The sequence below is a fragment of the Carcharhinus amblyrhynchos genome, chromosome 18 (genome assembly GCF_965287045.1).
Source record: "Carcharhinus amblyrhynchos chromosome 18, sCarAmb.v2.hapA, whole genome shotgun sequence".
Lineage (NCBI taxonomy): Eukaryota > Metazoa > Chordata > Chondrichthyes > Carcharhiniformes > Carcharhinidae > Carcharhinus > Carcharhinus amblyrhynchos.
Genome location: NC_137341.1, coordinates 26,101,412 through 26,120,466, shown reverse-complemented (window position 1 = coordinate 26,120,466; position 19,055 = coordinate 26,101,412). Strand labels below are relative to the sequence as shown.

General features: G+C 39.9%; 1 protein-coding gene across 2 annotated transcripts in view; it reads left to right on the top strand.

Annotated features, from left to right (window-relative positions):
* Nucleotides 1-257: 257 nt before the first annotated feature.
* unkl (unk like zinc finger) overlaps nt 258-19,055 on the top strand; it is a 133,077-nt gene continuing 114,279 nt past the window's right edge. For both annotated transcript variants that reach the window (XM_080206609.1, XM_080206608.1), the window contains exons 1-2: nt 258-335; nt 616-825. In XM_080206609.1, the coding sequence (XP_080062735.1) occupies nt 271-335; nt 616-825 (275 nt within the window). In that variant the 5' untranslated portion in view covers nt 258-270. The remainder of the gene's footprint in view (nt 336-615; nt 826-19,055) is intronic.

Here is a 19,055-nt window from a genome sequence, read left to right as displayed (position 1 = left end):
TATCTGCTCCTAACATGGAGAGTCTCTCCATTCACCTGACGAAGGGGCTAACCCGAAAGCTTGCGAGTATATTATCAAATAAATAGGTTGGACTAAAACCTGGTGTTGTCAGACTTTTTACTGTGTTTACGCCAGTCCAACGCCGGCATACCCACATCATATCTGCTCCTAGCCAGAGCCACATGTCCCTGGACCAACATTTTGAACCATCCCGCCAATTACCCAGCGTGCTTGGCGCCGCGCACGCGCAGTTCATTGTTTTGACTAAAAATGCCGTCGGTTTCGAAAGCTGCGACGAGCGCTTCTCCTCAGACGGAGAAACCGTCTCATTACACGTAAGTACCGATCCCGCCTGCAGCAGCCCCGCCGCGACTGCACCCAGCGCACGGCGGGACTTGCCCGCCGCCAAAAAGATAACGGGACAAAAGTGCATCTAAGATTTCCCCCTCCCCGCCCCCCCATCTAATTTAGCCCCAGAGCAGCGACCCTCCCCCGCACGGAGCGGAGCCCAGGCCCCGGGCCCGTCAGGCCCAGTATACATACCTCCCTCCTCTTTTCCCACTCCCCACCCCTGTCCATCAGCAGCCGCTAATCTCGAAGCTTTTTTTTTGGCAGGTATCTGAAGGAGTTTCGGACGGAGCAATGCCCGCTCTTCCTGCAGCACAAGTGCGCCCAGCACAGGCCCTTCACCTGCTTCCACTGGCATTTCCTCAATCAGCGGCGGAGGAGGCCCATCAGGAGGCGGGACGGTACCTTCAACTACAGCCCGGACGTCTATTGCACCAAATACGACGAGACGACGGGGATTTGCCCGGACGGAGATGAGTGAGTTGATCGGGCGCGGGTTTTTTTTTTGTTGGCGGGGTCTCGGGTGGTGTTTTCGGGCAGGGGGAGGGATGAATCTTGGTGCGCCTCGCTTGGTTGTTGTGTTCCTGTCGGCCACGGGCTGTGGGGTGTTTGTATTGGCGGGCAGTGTTTGTGGCTGAGGATCACTCACCCCAGTCACGGCTGTTTACAATGGACCATGGGCCGCTGTGTTCGAGCGGGAGACCAGCAGTGTTGTACACTTGTGTTGAACGTTAACTCCTGTGGTGGCTGGGCTGCACATAATCTGCCTGAAGTCCTCGCGTACGTGGAGTTGTATTAAATGCAGGGGTTGCAGGAAAGTGGGTTAGCATATTTGGGAAATTTTTTTTTAAACTGTATGATACTTAGTTAATTAACCAAAAATACTGTTTCGTATTAATTGACGAAGAACTTTGGTGCAGTTTGAATGGAAGGAAGCTTCCAAAATAGCAAACTTTAAGGCTAGCGTGAGATGTGCGACTTGTGTTTTTTCACAATTCGGTATCGAATTTAATGTTTGAAAGTGTTATTCAGCATAGGTTTAAGTTTATGGTGATTACATAGAAATATTTTATAGTTTCAGTTTCACTATTTTGTATTGGTACGTCTGGCACCACGTTGATATTTCAGAAGTTATGTATACATTAGTTTCAAAAAGAACCCTTGCTTGTAAATGATCTGTGGTCGAACGTTTATTTTGTTTCTTTGGACTTGTTTTAAACTTTGGTCTTGGGTAACATTTTATATTTAAGATTATTGACGATTTTGCATCTTGCCTATATATCACTACCTTTCAAAATATGTCATGTTAAAAACCTGAAAGGTGATCAAGTCAGTTTTTCTTTCCTTGGCAATATGGGCATAAGGGAGCTACAGTAGTTTTCTTGTGCACATGTGATTCTGTTCAATGTATTGGCCACCCTACCTAATCTCTTTTTTGCTCTTTATTTTCCCCCATCATTCATCTGTAAAGCCTCATTTCTTTTCCCACATCAACATAAATGTATACTGCTTTTGGAATTCTTGAATTTTTTTTTGATGTCGAATAGTGAATTTGGCTTCCTGATAGCCATTCAGGTTTGATGAAGTTGTAGCATTTAATTATGTTTTTATAGTTGAGAACCATTTTTAAAGTGGAATCTGCATTCCAACCATGCAAATCGGAAAATGAAGGGCAGTTTCTGAGTTTAAGCTTTAAACATCAAAGCATCTAAACCACAATTAATCAATATGAATCAGTAAGTAGATTCAAAGTTTTGTGTTTCTTTGTAGTGAGGTATAATTTTATTTTTTACTTATCGTGCTTCAAAGCTTGACTTTCTGGAAATGTAAAAGAGGGAAATATAGCAGTTATTCTGTCAATCTCAGGATGTCCTAAATTGCTTCACAATTTAAGTTCGATAATTTTGAAGTGTTATCGCTATTGTAATTGTGTGGTTCATTTGCACTGTTCGTGGCAAACCACAAGTAACTATTACTTGAAATTGTTATTTGAATAATTTCGAGTAATACGCTGGTGCATTTTGTTAAATTTTGCTAACGATATTTTCTCTAAAATAGATTAAATTAGATCTGCTCAATAGAAGGCTAGTTTCATGTTAGAGTAAACATTTAAAGATGTCACATTTACCATTTCATGGAAGTTAACTGGAAATTTTTCATGATAACACTCAAAATTATGTCACAGATTCATAGTGAACAATGTATAATAAACTGCCTGTCTGCAAAATATATTACAAAATACTTATGTTCAAGTAAGACAAACTTTATAACTTTGCTGATTTAAGTTTTATGCATAAGCTTTCTGAACCCAGTGAACATTAATTTTACAGAGTATTAGATTTTTAAACAAATGTGACACTTAATGTTCATTATACATAAGTTTTGTCCTTGACATAGGCTACCATCAATAAAACTTGCATTATATAGTATATTCAACATAATAAAATTTTCAAAGGCCCTTCACTAAAATTTTTCAAAGCAATATTTCACACTGAGCTGCATGAGATATTGGGGCAAATGATCAAAAACGCGATCAAATAGGTAAATTTTAAGGAGGAAGGTGAGGTGAAGAGAGTGAGTTTCAGAACTTAGGGCCTTGGCACCTCAAGACACAGCTGCCACATGAAGAAGCATTTTAAACAGGGATTGTTGTAGAAACTAAATTTTGAGGAGCAAGGTATGCATGAGCATTGTGTGACTGGAGGAAGACGGCCATGGAGTGATTTGAGAATAAATGGGAATTTTAAAATTGGTTCCTGATCACAAAATTACTCAATCAGTGGGCAAAAGAGGTTTGGTGCAAGTAAGGTATGAGTAGCATAGTTCTGGATGACATCAAGTTCATAGAGGATAGGATATTGGAAGGTTCAAATTTTTAATTTAAGCAAATACTTAACAGCTTGATCAAATGCAATGACTTGTTGATTAATAACTTGCCGTTGCCTACAAAACAATCGCATTAGGTGCTATGGGCATGATGCGCAATGTTTTTATTTTATAGTTTGTTTCCTTTCATTGCTTTTATGATGATGCAATTATAAATTTATTTGGGTTGGGCTCTCTTGCTAGGGCTGTTAATACTTTTGATAGCTAAAACAGTTGGATGAAAATCTATGTAAAGTCAAAATATTGTGTGCCACTGAACTTGTACTTTGGCTTAAAATAACACTGCCATTTTTTATGATTCATTCATAGAAGCTTCTAAAAATAGACAACTACAAAATCTGCTTTAATTTATAAATGCAATGCTTAAATTACTGCTTTTTGGACTAATATTTTAGCACACTACCTGTTTGCATTCTTTGTGAATTGGGTGAATTATGGATTATATCATTGTACTTTAATAGAAGGGAATTTCAGAACTCAGCTCTTTGCTAGCTGAAGAGATTGCCATCAATGGAGGAGGAATTAAAAGCGGACCACTCATCCCAACCTGTGTTTACTCTCCACTTAAATAGTTCTAATCACATTTATCTGTCCTGTTCCCACATTCCTTCACATGCCCATCCAAAGTAACATGAATATTGACTGCTTCTACCTTAATAATTTACACTGGAAGTGAAGGGGTGAAGGGTGGCACAGTGGTTAGCACTGCCTCACAGCCCCAGGAACCCGGGTTCGATTCCCGGGTTAGTGGGTCACTCTGTGTGGAGACAGTCTGCACGTTTTCCCTGTGTCTGCGTCGATTCCCTCCCACAGACCGAAAGACGTGTTGGTTCGGTGCATTGGCCATACTAAGTTTTCCCTCAGTATACCCGGACAGACACTGGGGTATGGCGACTAGGGGATTTTCACAATAACTTCATTGCAGTGTTAATGTAAGCCTGCTTGTGACACAAATAAACTTAATTCCAGCCTTTTGACTATGTGAATAAGCTTCTCTTGTCCTCTTTTTTAAATTTCTTGCTTTAATCTTGTATCAATAATGTCATAAACACTTCAGACCTTTGTTTTAAAATGTTCCTTTAACTTGAAGTGAAACAAATACCCTGTAAAAGGGGTGATGAATTCCTGAACAATATCCATGTGATTTCATGCCTTGAGAGAAAAATTCAATTAGAAAGTAGAAACTCAATGTTGTGTCAAGAGGCAGTTGTAGCCACCTTTATCACAGAGCAAAGAAAAGCTGCTGCTGAGATGCAGGCAAAATAATTGGAACTTTCTCAGGAACAGGTCCTCACTGTCTTATGAGAAATTATGGAGAGCAATGGTGAAGCTGTCTAAGGAAAACTGTTTTACTAGAGCTGATTAAAATGGTTAAAGAAGTTGGACACAGGAAACTAAAGAATTCAAAATTGTTGGGGCGGTTATAATCTGGGAAGGGAATCGTTGAGATGTACCTAGCTGGTGATAATTGTATCTGGGAAAATTCAGATTGAGTGAATAATTGTCAAAGGACAATGAAAGTTTCAACCTGGTGTGGCAGGAAGAGGTGAATGTCTGCTGGGAAGTGACTTTGACTATTTCTTGAATGCTGCATATCTGCCAAAAGCATGGCATGAAGTAAAAACATTTCCTCAGACCAAATCCCGCTATGGTAGTTCATGCAAAAGTTACTCTTTTCTTCTATTTAATTAAAAGGGAACTGATACATCAATGTTTAAACTGTGGATTTTAGATTGTCACATTAAAAGTATTAAAAAATGTTGTTCATCATTGTATTTCCGTTGGTCAGTAATGAAAAACACCTTTTTAAAACAAAAAGTTGTCAAGTCTGTACAGGGATTGTAACAATAGTCCATCATCCTTGACCCTGCAACAGTGAGACTAGTCTGCTTCTATATACTTTGATCCAAAGCTACATAATTTTAAACATTGAAATAATATGGCCCCCATTTTACATTTTTTATGATGGAAAAAAACGTTTTTTCCCCATATGTTGTTTATATTTGTACTTCCTCAAATCAGGCTGTGATATCTCAGTGAATCTTCATTGCATTCTCCAATATCTCAATATTCTTTCTGTAGTGTGCAGCCAAAAACTGCATACAGTAGTCACATTATGGTCTTGCTGAGGTTTTGTACAGACTCATTGTTACTACTCGACTCGTTTTATATCTCTTGGGATAGAACCTAAAATTAGAACTTAATAGAACCATTTGACTTTTTAATGACCTTATTAATCTGAGATGCTACCTTTAATATCCTATGAAATTAGACTTTGAGGGGGGTGATGCTGCTGCTCTTATCTCTAATTTCTCCCTTTTATAATCAATTTTTAATCCCATTTTTTATCTTCCTGAAATTCCACTTCATCACCTAGTAATCTCCCATGTATCTTCAAGTCTTTTCCACATGTTCAGATATATGTTTTTTGCATTGCATTTCTCACCCATCTACCATGTCAGTTACATCGTCAAAAATGCCCACTATCCAGTGGGAACTTTGGCTAACACAGTACCTTTCCTTTTCTGCATCCGTTCTCTCTTCCACAGTTCAGGGATGCGAAGGTCAGTTATTATTAATAGTAGAGGTTAATTGGTGACATCAGTTTTATCATCTTGGTCTGGTTGCAGGTGTATTGTGTTGTCTTTGTGTGTACCAGTAGTTTATTTTATCCATTGCTGCCCTCTGCATCACCCTCAGAATTGTACTTCTGTTTTGTTAGCCAGTTGTCCAATTCACAGCTGCTGTAAAATGCGTTAGGGGTTGTAACTAATTGTACACGTGGAGGCCTTTGTAGTTCTATTGCCCTCAATATAAACAAGACAATTTAACTATTACTTTAGAATAAATTAGGTTTTTTTGTTTGATCGCAGCTTGGGCATGGACTCAATTTTTAAAAAATAGATCCCAGGGAATCCAAGCAGGATTTACAATGGATTGGTGAAGTCATCTGGTTTGTTTATCTGGAGTGTCTCAAATTCTACATATTTCTGCATCTGTTGATTTTTATATTGCAATTCATTATTATAGTTGCTAACATTAATGAAACATTACGTGCCTGGGGCCCTTCAGTGTTAATATTTCCAGGTGCTGATCTATAAATGTATATTTATTTGAAGAGGGTAATTTACACACAAATTGCAAAGTGAAGTAGTGGTGATCTGTCTGTCACACTGTTTTGCAATATCATAAATCATGAATAAAGACTTAAGTTCTTTGAAGATTAGATGAACTAAGTTGCTTTGTCAGACTGCCTTCCATAGTTTCATGATTGGGAGGTATAGGCAACAATTGCTGGCTTTGCCACTGGTGCTCACATCCCATGAATGAACAAAAATAGTAAGGTCTCATTTTAATTTTTTTAAACTGAAAATATGTTTAATATATAATTATTAAATAGTAACTCCAATCTGTTTTGTAACTGGAGGAAGTTTGTGACTGGTAATTTGATATTTATGTATGGTGAGTGAGTGGAAAAAGTGAAGTTTAAGCAGAAATCCTTTCAGTTGCACAAGTAAAATAGGGAAATTTTGATTCTTGCATTTTTTTTTGGTTTCGGCCGGCAAAAATGGAAAGATTGGAACAGTTGGTTTGTAGATTTGATTAACTGATGAGTGTGACTCAAAATTACTATCTGAAACATGGTCATTGTAAGTCAGTTATTGGAATTTTGAAGCAGTAATATTTAGTAAAAGTTAAAGCTTTTGTTATTTTTCTGCACCTCTTGCCAATTTTGCTTTGCTCCCTTGTTTTAGCATTGACTGTCTTTCAGTACATTATTCATTTCTTGGTGTTGGCAGACTTCTTTACTGCACCTGAACTGGATACTGTCCTTGCAAGCACTTTGCAATGGATGTTATCTGGTGGTTAGGTGCCTAAGTCTCGGCTTATTTTTTTTCTTCTCCCTAATATAAAGTTGCTGTACGTTTTGGGAAGAAATAACTTGCATTTGCATAGTGTCTTTCAGAACCCCAATATGCCAAAATACTTTACAAGCAATAGAGTACGTTTGAAGTGATACACTGTTGTTGTTATAAGGGATGTGGCACTGTTTGCAGAACAAGGTTCAAAGACAGCAAATAGCAATGTGATAATGAACAAATCATCTGCTTTAGAATTATTGGTTGAGGCAGTGGGCAGAATTCTCTTGCGCGTCGAAGTAATAGCATGAAATCTTTTCCTCCATCTGAATGAGTAGGTGGGGTCCTGGTTTAACATTTCAGGTGGTCACTGCAGATATATCATACACCCATGATTGCACAGAATTGCCGGCCTAGATTATGTGCTTAAGACTCTGAAGTGGGATTCAGCACAAACTGACCCAGAGGCAAGAGTGTATTCTAATAAGCCAAAGCTGGTCTATTTTTGTCTCTGAAATGATCAGTGGGCAGTGGAGGATATCAGGCAAGCAAAGAGGGGAGAAGGAGGAATAGTGAGGGGAGAATTTTCGTGCAAGTATGCCATGACCAAAATAGCACAGGCTTGAGATGAGATCTGGGATGTTTGTGGTCTGTATGGCTTAGCTGTTCCATAATGGACAACTGCCAGTGCTGTCAAGTTGACATAAAAATGGATACTGTTTCCCAAGGATGGGGAAATCGTGTAAACTTTATGCAATGATTATTTAGCTTATCCTGGAGACCAGTACTGTTAAAATTTTGGATTTGACCTCTCAGTCTTGATCTTGTGTGACTAACTTCCTCAAATCCCTTTCCACAATAATATTGTCCTAACTTCAGATGCTCTGTCAATATTGTGGATTTTGTTAAGAGTGTCAATTCACCAATGTGCCTTGGTTCCCGCACCCAGCCATCTCTTCATGCTGTTGGCCATAAGCCCCTGTTTCTCCAGTACCTTTCTCCCCTGCACCCCCTCTAAATCATCAAATGCTCAGAGAAATCCATTTGGAATCCTTATTCACTTGTTTGTAACAGCATCATCTGTTACAAACGTGGGGTCAGCTGTGCCAGTAACATTTAGCTTCACCTTTTAAGTAGTGTCTGAAAATTATTGCTGTGTTCCCAGGCTGCTTCTGGGCATTCAATCTTGGATGATGTGCATTTTCCTCTACTGCACCACAAGCCTTGCTCCTTGACCACTGACCTGAAGCAGACATAGCAACTAGTCATTTTGTTATCTTCACTTAAAAGCTGCTTAGTTCTGTTATATATGTTGGAGTGTAGGGAACTGGTCAGGTGACCCTGGGCATGGGGTGATCTGGCTGGGAACCCCCTGAGAGGGCAGTTGTTAATTGGAGTGTGGATTACATAAGACTGCAATAAATACCTCTGTTCCCTGATATGTGTGGAGAATTCTGGAGGATACCCCTCAGTAGTATTGAATTTAACTCTGGCAACAAGGATGGGATGACCGGTAGCCCATAAAGTGAAGGATCAGGGCTTTCAACACAGACCGTCTGCTAGGATCCACAGAATATAAAGAAAACCCTTAGAGGATGGGTAGAACCACGGAGGTAATAAGGCATCATGAGAAACATTGAGCTGGAGAGACTGGTGTCGGTTGTTGAAGGGCAACCAGAGAAGATTTGATTGTTGGGTGACTGGGAATCCTGAGGGCTCGGAGAAGCTAGCGTGGGAAAAACAGGCTTTGGGCCTAGGTTCAGGGGTGGGAACCCCTGCCACCGGTGATGAGAAATGGTGGGAACCCCTGCCACCAGTGATGAGAAATGGTGGGAAAATGTGCTACGATAGGTGGGTTGGATAGGGAAGTTGAGTCATGGATGACCTACTTCAAAAGATTCAGTATTTTTGTAGCAGGAAATTGGGTGATGGACAATCTCATTGTGCTGGCCATTCTTAGCATGGTTGGAAGTAAAACATTTAGTGACATGAGGAGTTTACTGCAGCTGGAGAAATCGGCTGAGAAGTCATTGCAGGAGTTGTGTACAGTTTTGGAGGGGCACTTAGTGCCACAACCCCTGCTAATTGCAGGGGGTTTACGGTTTTACAAGTGGGACTAAATGGAGGGTGAGATCATCACCAAATTTGTGGCTACCATCAAAAGCCTCATGGAGCATTGTGATTTTGGGACTTTCTTGCAGGACACACTATGACACTGGCTTGTGTGTGGCTTCCAATAGGAAGCACTTCAGTGAAAACTACTGGCAGAGTTCCAACTCAGATTTAAGAAGGCTTTTGAGATCGTGCTCTCCATGGAATGGGCTGCCAGGGAAGCAGCACACCAATGCTAGCGCGAGGGTGTGCAAGGTGGCAGAGACACTGAAGAGTCAGTCATGGCCCAAGGAATGCCACCAGTGTGGCCGAGTAGGTCATTCAGAATCCAATTGCTGGATAATGGGAGGTCATTGCTGGAACTGTTGGAAGACCAGCCCCATTGCAGAGCACCTGTGTACCAGGAAAGTGCAAAGCTAAAGTGATCAGCGTTCAAACCGCGGAGGAAGTGAGGAAAAGGAGTCCAATGGATCTGTGGATGAAACAGAGCAGATTGAGAAGACACTGTTAAAACCAAACACTTTTTCTCTGTATGCAGTGAAGCAGAGCAATTCTGGGCAATACCCAAAGTCGAAGGGAAACTAGTGAAGATGAACATGGACGTGGGGGGTGGCATTGTTTTTGATCCCAGAATCAATATATAAGGAAAAGTTGAATCACTTGCCCCTGAAGCCTGCGAACAACATTCTGAGGACGTGCCAGCCAATGGGTGAAGTCCACTAATCTCAAAATCCAGAATGACTCGCCTTTGCTTTTCATTGACCACAGCTGGAAATGCCTGTCGGGCATGAATAAGCTAGGGTTAACACCTTCACAAACATCTGTACCAGAGGATTTGCAATGCACGGGATGGGAGTATACGCATGCAAGTGTAGTGTTATCATACAAAACAAATTACTTGAAGTAATCAAAAAGCAAAAGATTTAACATAACTGCCAAAAGGGAAAGTTTTTTTTCAACTTATGGCAAACGTAAGTAGCTATATTAAATTCTTCAAAATTAATAGTTCAAACATCAGGTCCTGTCCTCTTCAATCCCCCTTCCCAATTCATAATGAACTCTCTTTGTTCAGGGTAAAAATCTTCTGCTGATAACTTTTAAGAGGGAGGCATAAATTAATTCAACTAAGAGGAATTCTCCCATCAGTGCAGTTTTACTGTCTTGAGAAAAATGTTACTTTTTGCATTGCTAAAGAAAATGTGCTATCAAGCTTTTTGTCTTGCACTCATCAGGATTACTTGCAAGAAATTACTAACCGTTGAGGAGAACAGCACTGTGAATGAAGAAATTTCTCATCATCTCGGTCAGAAATTAACGAGTCCTTTTCCTGAGACTATGCCCAGATTCCCCAGTCAGGGGAGAATAAACTCTCAGTATATATCCTGTCAAGTCCTCTCAGAATTGGGGTTTCAGTTAGATCATCTCTCATTCTTCCAAGACTCAAAGAACATCAGCTCAGTGTACTGAACTTATCATCACAGGACAACCTCCTCATCCCAGGAACCAATCTAGTGAGCCTTCCTGTGCAGTCTCTGGGGCAAGTATATACTTCCTTAGATGCGGACAGTCGAACTATGACAGTACTCTAGATATGGTCTCATGAATACCTTATACAATTGCAGCAAAACTTCCTTATTCTTCGACTCTAATGCCTTTGCAATATAGGCGAACGTGCCATTTACCTTCCTAATTGCTTGCTGTACCTTGATGCTAACTTTGTCTTCCCTGAATTTGAAGACAGCAGTTAATAAAGCATATAATATTCTGGGCTCTATTAAAAGGGTCATAACAGCACAAGAGCAAGGAAGTTGTACTGAATGTGTACAAGGCGCTAATTCGACCTCACATGGAACATTGTGTACAATTCCGTGTGCCACAATATAGGAAGGATATGAATGCACTTGAGAGAGTGCAGAAGAGGTTTATAAGAATGGCTCGAAAAATTAGAAAGTTTGGTTAGGAAAACGAGCGTGAGAGAGGGAAGGAGGAAAAATGGTGGGAGGTGGGGTAAACCATTCCAGGCTTGCTAAATGAGATGGAAATTCTAACCAACAGTGCACTCGTTTTCAGTGAGAGGCTCATTATGTTATATAAAAAAATTGGCCTGGGAGTGTCATCATCAGCTGGAAGCCAGTCACGACTCCTGCGACAGACTTCCCCCTCTACTCAAGCAGTGCAATGGCCTCGAAAAATCACGTCCAATGAGTGTGCATTGACAATTTTCTCTCTTTGGAGAACATCTTGATTCTTACTCAATGTATTCCCTCCTTTGTTTAATCCAAATTTGAACTGTTTTTATATTGTGAACACTCGCTCTAGCTCACAATCTTACACAACCAGCAGTTAATTCAGCTTGTGGGATTCACATTTGTTGATGATCAGGGGGTCTGTTAATGGTCAGGGATGGAGGGAGAAAAAGCAAAGAATATATGTAAGTATGAGCCTCAGCAAATGTAACAAGTTGACTCTGAGGTAATGTATACATCAGAAGTCAGCAATACTCAACTCCACGTAAGAACAACTTTATAATTTTTGTTCCCTTGGGGAATATATATGAAGCACATAAGCAGCTTTAGGTATTCAGATGCTGACCCAGTTATTCACTTTTATTTATTTCCTTTCTAGTTGTTAGATACCAACAACAGTAACTTATGCTTAGATAACACCTTTTAATGTAATAAAACATTTCAAAGCATTTCATAGAAGCATTAAAAAAACAAAGTATGACAACAAGCCACCTATGGCAATATTAACTTAGATGACCAATATCCTGCGCAAAGAGATAGGTTTTAAGAAATGTTTTAAAGGAGGAAAGTGAGCTGGAGAGGCAGATATGTAAAAAAGGATTTACCAAAAAGCGCAATGATGGAACAATTGAAATAAGGAATGAACAAAAGGAGCAGAAGATGGCGCAGAAGGCTGTGGAGCTGAAGGAGACTGAAGGGAGGAGCAAAGCCATGGAGGATCTGAAAACAAGGACGAGAATTTTAAGATGAAGATGTTGCGTGACCAGATGCCAATATAGACCTGTCAATACAGAGATGATAGGGGAATGGAACTTGCTGCGAGTTGAGGCAGCAGAGTTTTGGATGACCTCAAGTTTATGGAGGGCAGACTATGGGAGGCCAGCCAGGAGTGTATTTGAACAGTCAAATCCAGAGTCAACAAACGTACGAACAAGGGTTTCAGTAACAGATATGCTGAGAAAGGTTTACAATAGTACAGAGGTGGAAACATGATACAAATCATGGTGTGAGTATTAGATCAAAAACTCATTCTGGGATCAAATGCGATACCAAGGTTACAAACAGATCAGACTAATCTCAGATTTTTGCCAGGGAGAGGATGAATTCAGTAGCTAGGGAATGGAGCTTAGAGTGGAGACCAAAAACAATGGCTTCAGCCTTCCTAATATTTAACTGGAGGAAATTTCTGCTAACGCTTGTCTGATAATTTAGCAAATATGAAGGAATGGAGACATGGTGGTGTGCGGTTGGGTGTCATCAGCCATACATAAGAAAACTAATACTGCCTTTAGATGTTGTTGTCAAGGGGCAGCATGTAGGTGAGGAATAAAAAGAGAAGGACAGATATCAAGTGACAAGCATGGAGATTAGTAATGGACACAGAAGGGACATGTTTACAGATATTTAAAACTCAGTTTAAAAAATAAAAGCCCCTGGAGATGGGGCTTCTGATGTTTCACTACCTGATCGACCGAGGCGTCTGCTACCTGGCGCTGTGCGAGGGGAACTATTCCAAGAAGATGGTGTATGCCTTCCTGGATGACTTGCAGACCGAGTTTAGCGAGCTCTACATTAAGAAGCTCTACATTCTACAAATGAAGCAAGTTCAACCATGCAGCATTACAAATTTACTTTATGTGATACTTCTGTCTTTTCAGGAAGGCAGTTTTTTCCTATGTTACATCTATATCTAAAAAATGTGGGCTGAGATAGCCCAACTAATTTGGCTTAAAACTGTCAAAAGCATTCAGTCCACCAGTTCTGCAAGTTAAAAAAGGATCCAGTACTATTGAACTTTTATCAGTGCATGTTTATTTTTCTACTGTTTAATATAGTAACTAGATGAAATTGGGCAATGAATTAATTGCACGTGTCACAAAAGGTAAAAGAAGAATTTTGGCAAAAATAACCCATCATTAAACGTGCATATTCAGCGCAAATTAGATTTAAAAATCCAGCAAGGAAGTGGAAAGTATCTACAGTATATTAAACATCTTGCGTTAAACACATGAATTCTGTTAAGTCCCACTTATTTTCACTGTTTTCTTCACACTTCTTTGCCTGTTTTCCACCACCATCCCCTCACAATTATGAATTCCTGTGACCATATTTATAATAAATCACCTTTGTAACCAATCATATAATGATACAGTCAGTTCAAAAGACTTTTCCACATAATTCGTTTGGAACGTTTTCTGAATGTTTGATCCAAATATTTTACTTGTTCAGTAAATACAACTTCTGACACCCAGGTTTAACTAAAACTTAAAACATGCAAAACATTGTATATTCCACAATAACAATTAAATGTGTATATTCAAGCATTTTTTCATGGCTTTATTAGTTCAAGGCTTCAGCTTTTATCAAAAGCCTGGGCTTTGACTTATTTTTGCCAAAAGCTTTAATATTGATGTGCAGCGTAAGCATGTGCACCATATTTCATTTCTCACGCTACAACAATACCAGTCACTGTATTGATTAAATATTTTACTTCACTTTTTTTCTGGTTTGAGCCAGCTATTTTTAAAAATTATACTTGAAGAACGCTAGGAAAACAAAATTTCAAAAAAGGTAGCAGCCTTGGAACCAGGATTAATTGAGAAAAATGATACAATTTATCAATATACAAAGCACCTCTAATGTCGTAAAAGGACAGTCCTAAGTCCCTTAAGAACATAAGAAGTAGGAGCTGGAGTAGGCCATCTAGCCCTTCGAGCCTGCCCCGCCATTCAATAAGATCATGGCTGATCTGAAGTGGCTCAGTTCCACTTTCCCGCTTTCTCCCCATAACCCTTAATTCCCTTGCCTACCAAAAACCTATCTACCCGTGACTTAAATATATTTAACGAGGTAGCCTCCACCACTTCAACGGGCAGAGAATTCCAGAGATTCACCACTCTTTGAGTGAAGAAGCTCCTCCTCAACTCCGTTCTAAACTGCACCCCCCACCTTATCTTGAGGCTGTGCCCTCTAGTCCTGCTGTTCTTTCTGAGCGGGAAGAATCTCTCTACCTCTACCCTATCCATCCCCTTCATTATCTTATATGTCTCTATGAGAACCCCCCTCATCCTTCTAAACTCCAACGAGTACAGACCCAGTCTATTTAGTCTCTCTTCATAGTCCAATCCCCTCATCTCCGGTATCAGCCTAGTGAACCTCCTCTGCACTCCCTCCAAGGCCAAAATATCCTTGCGCGAGTGCGGCGACCAAAACTGCACACACTACTCCAGCTGCAACTTCACCAGTGCCCTGTACAGTTGCAGCAAGACCTCCCTGCTTTTATATTCTATCCCCCTCGCTATAAAGGCCAGCATCCCATTCGCCTTTTTGATCACCTGCTGCACCTGCAGACTGGGTTTTTGCGACTCATGCACAAGGACCCCCAGGTCCCTCTTCACATGAGTACAATCAGATAAAAGAAATTGACATATTAGAGATAAAGAAACAAGTATCCAATTTTGCAGGATGTGGCAAGTAATGTTCTCCAAGCATTTGAACAAGGCTTTAGCTCTTCACCATTTCTCTATCAATGACTTGGATTAAGGAAGAGTTGAATATCCAAGCTGAAAGATGACATTAAATTTGGAAGCATAACAGATTGCAGAAGTGGGAGCAGGAGTTACCAAGGGGCTTTGGCAGATTACGCAAGTGGGAAGCAATGCATCGGACGAAGTTCAAATGTGGGGAAGTACAAAATCATTAACTTCAGATCCAAGTCAGATAAACTGAAACTTTCTAAATAGACTAGAAACTGAAAGAGCAAAGGGATTTGGATGGCCAAGTACACAAATCAATAAAGGCGAGTGAACAGGTACAAATCTTTTTTCAAAAAAAGCTAATGGTATGTTGGCTCTTTACTTCAGTGGCTGGAATACAGGAGAGAAGGAACCTGTACTTATTTAGCAAATCTCATCGTGAAAACAGAATTCAGCTCAGAAAAGGATATACTGGCCTTGGGGGAGAGGAGGGGAAATAAAGGTGAACTTACGTCCATATGGTGTCTTTCATGACCTCTGGACATCTTAAAACTTCTTCACTGCCGATGTAGTACAGGAGGAAATGCAGCAATTTTAGCACAGCAAGTTCCCGCAAACAGAAATACAAAAACGGGAAAAGACAGGAGAGGGAAACCACCCAAATTGCTCTTTACAGAAAATTGGCACAGACATGATGGACCAAATAGACACAACAGCACTAGAGAAAGGAGCAACAGTAAGCCATTTGGCCTCTCAAGTATGCATCACCATTTAAAAAGATCAATGATGATCTGAATTTGGGCTTAACTCCCATTTTCTGTGCAGTAATCATTCTATGATTATATGAATGATCAGATCATCTGTTACATTTGTGGTGCTGACATACATATTGACCAGGACACCTGCTCTTCTTTGAAACAATGCCTTGGGATCTTTTATGTTCACCTCAAAAAGTTAATTTTATGTGACTTGTCCTTGGTTTGATGTGGTTTAACTCTCTGTCCAGCATGAAATGCCAATGCAACCAGCAGTACGATTCACTGAGATTTCTGACTGGAGCAAGAAATCTTGCAGCTTTGTAATCATTCTTGTTTCTAAAGTCATGTCTCGTGGTTTATGTTCAGCTCCGTTTGATCTCTGACCTATGATTGCAATTGCAGTAAATTGTGTTCAAGTTGCTGTGCTGCAACAGGAAGCATTGATTCATGGCCTGCATTCTACAGAAAGATGTATGAGTTTCAGCGTATTAGTTAACGAAATGGCATTCCTATGCCTTTGCATTGGTCCCAGAGGAATCATATTAGCAGCTGTTACCCTGCACTAATGGAAAATTTATTTTTGATGGCTGGTAGAGGGGCTGCTGTAATATTGAGGAGGGGAGGAGGCCATATATAAGGTCCAATATCAGAATGAGATTTGACAGGAATGCTTATGAAGAGGGCCCCCACTCTCTCTGCTCAATCAACAGCTCTTAATACTTAACAATATTGAATTGATTAATCAAAAATTGTGTCTTAAATCTGAGTTAGATTTAGGAGTTGAGAAAGCAATGTGTATGGGTTAAATGGGATTTGCTCATGCAGGTGCTCAGCTGTTGCCAAGTGACTTCTAAACCAGCCAGCAATGACCTGTCACATTTGGCAAGCCTTTTTTTTGTAGTATGCCCTTAATTAGCTCAATTAGTTTAATGTTATTAATGAGCATACGTATGGTGAGAATAATCGTGGGTTTAATGCTTGATTTGTGCTAACTTGCTGACCTTCAGTTGAGGTAACTGTTGGGCTAGGATCAGAAGTGTGTTTGTTATTTTTGTTTCTTTTCAGTGTGCGCCTAAATGGTGTATATCTTCCAGCTGTTAGATCATGGGAGAGTTTGTAAACAAGACTGCTCCTGTTGGCCCTCCAGTATCTCCATATTCTTTGAAGCAAATATCCACAAATTAGGAAGATGAGAAAAAATCAATGACCTTCTTACCCTTTTTTAGTTATAATAACCCCTGTTGGAAAACACACTTGTGGATTATGGGTGAAAGTATAGCTAAAGTGAGAATTTTCCACATGTCCAAGTAAACTGATGTCAATCAGAGCAGAAATATTGGAAGAACTGTCTTTGAATATGTACCTCAGTACGAGCTGCCACTTTTTAAAAAAATCAGATAACTTAATGGGGGGGGGGAGAGAGGAAAAGAAGCCTGGACAACATTAATTCAACCCTATTTGTTGCTGGATCTGAAAAAAGGGTATTAGATTGTCATAAATCATTAGGTTTAACTGCAGCAGAAGAATACCTGAGTAAACATAACTGTGTACTATAGATATCCAGGGAGGGGAGAAAAAGACAGAAAATGTGTATATGAAGCAAACCAGAATAGATGTTTTGGGCTTGTGATGTGGTTGACCACTGATGTTTAAGATTATGGCTGCTCAAAATGCTCCTCAAGATACACAGCTCAAATTTAAACAAGTAAGTTGCATGTTCTTCTGTTGCATTCAAATCTATTTATGACAACCTAACTTTTATCCAGATCAACTAACAACCATGGTGGAATTTTTGTTTCCCTCTTCTCCATTTCCCCCCTCCAAAAATGTATTAATATTTACCTAGCAAGCTATGTTTAATCCCAGTGTATGCTGATCCTTAGCTGGAACTGTGGTCAGGACACTTTGATGTGAGCATTCCTTGGTTATTGTAATTAAAATTTTATCTGATGGAAATGTGAATACATGATAAAGTCAGGATCTTTGAATACAGTGCTTGCTGTTCAGACTCCAGCATGAACAGTTGCTATCTCAATGATATGCCAGAAGGATATGCTGATCTTCAGTAGTCAGTTTCTAGAGTTTGTTCAGCTAGGTTTCCTTGGACGTCAGTGTTCTACATGGAGGTCTTCATGGTGCAGTTCAACAAGCTAATAATAAGCTTAGGAATCCTCCCCCAGAGGGATAAAAGTGTGCATGAATGTACCTGAAAAAATATATTGTTCTGCTTTAGCCCTGCTCTCATTCTTTAACTCAAACATTGGTGCTCAAAGTCATAGAATAGGTCTAAAACCTGGAAACCCAAATAGATTTTATTTTTTGAGCTTTAATGTTTTGGAGTTTTTAGTTTAGTAGGAACTTGTTGGGTGGAGTGTTGAGGAATCAAAATATAAATGAAATAATTTGAAAACCAGTTTGCTCAATTTTTAAGTTTAAATATTTTGAAGCAGCAAACTGTAGGAATATGCTAGTTCCTCTTGTATGTCACAATTTGGTTCATTAGAGTGAAGTGTCTTTGAACAGTTTTAGAACTGTTACATATCTGTCATTTGATGTCCTAACTGACCTGCACAAAAGCATTCCTGTTTCTTAAATTGTGCTCTAATGTGGAAATGTTGAATTAAAATAGCTCCCTGTATTTACAGGACAGTTGAGTGAGTTTCCAGGTGGCAGAAATCCAGGAAAACTTGGGTCACCACTATCGCAAGCTGAACCTGATTATTGTTAACATGTAATATTGTAGTTCATAGAACCATAGAAACCCTACAGTGCAGAAAGAGGCCATCTGGCCCATCGAGTCTGCACTGACCACAATCCCACCCGGGCCCTACCCCCATATCCCTATATATTTATCCACTAATCCCACTAACCTACGCATTTCAGGAGACTAAGGGGCAATTTGTTTAGCACGGCCAATCAACTTAACCCACACATCTTTGGACTGAGTTAACTGAGGCCTATATATTGACAATAAATTGCACAGATGTAGTCTTGGGGATAAAAACAGAAAACGTGGAAAACTCAACAGGTCTCGCAGCACCTATGGAGAGAAAAACAGTTCATACTTTGATACCCTATGATTCTTCATCAGAGCTGGGCTGGAGAAATGTCATGCTAACTTGGCACGTTACTGTTTCTCTTGCCACAGATGCTGCCAGGCGTGCTGAGTTTTTCCAACATTTTCTGGTTTTATTTCAGAATTCCAGCATCTGTGGTATTTTGCTTTAACTTTCATCTTCAGAAGTTTTATTCATTCTTGCAGTCACAGATTGTTAATATTTTAACCTGGTATATTTTATTACTTAACTATGGGAGAAGGAAGATAAGGTAACCCATGTATTTTGACTTCCATCTGTATTTTATGGCAGC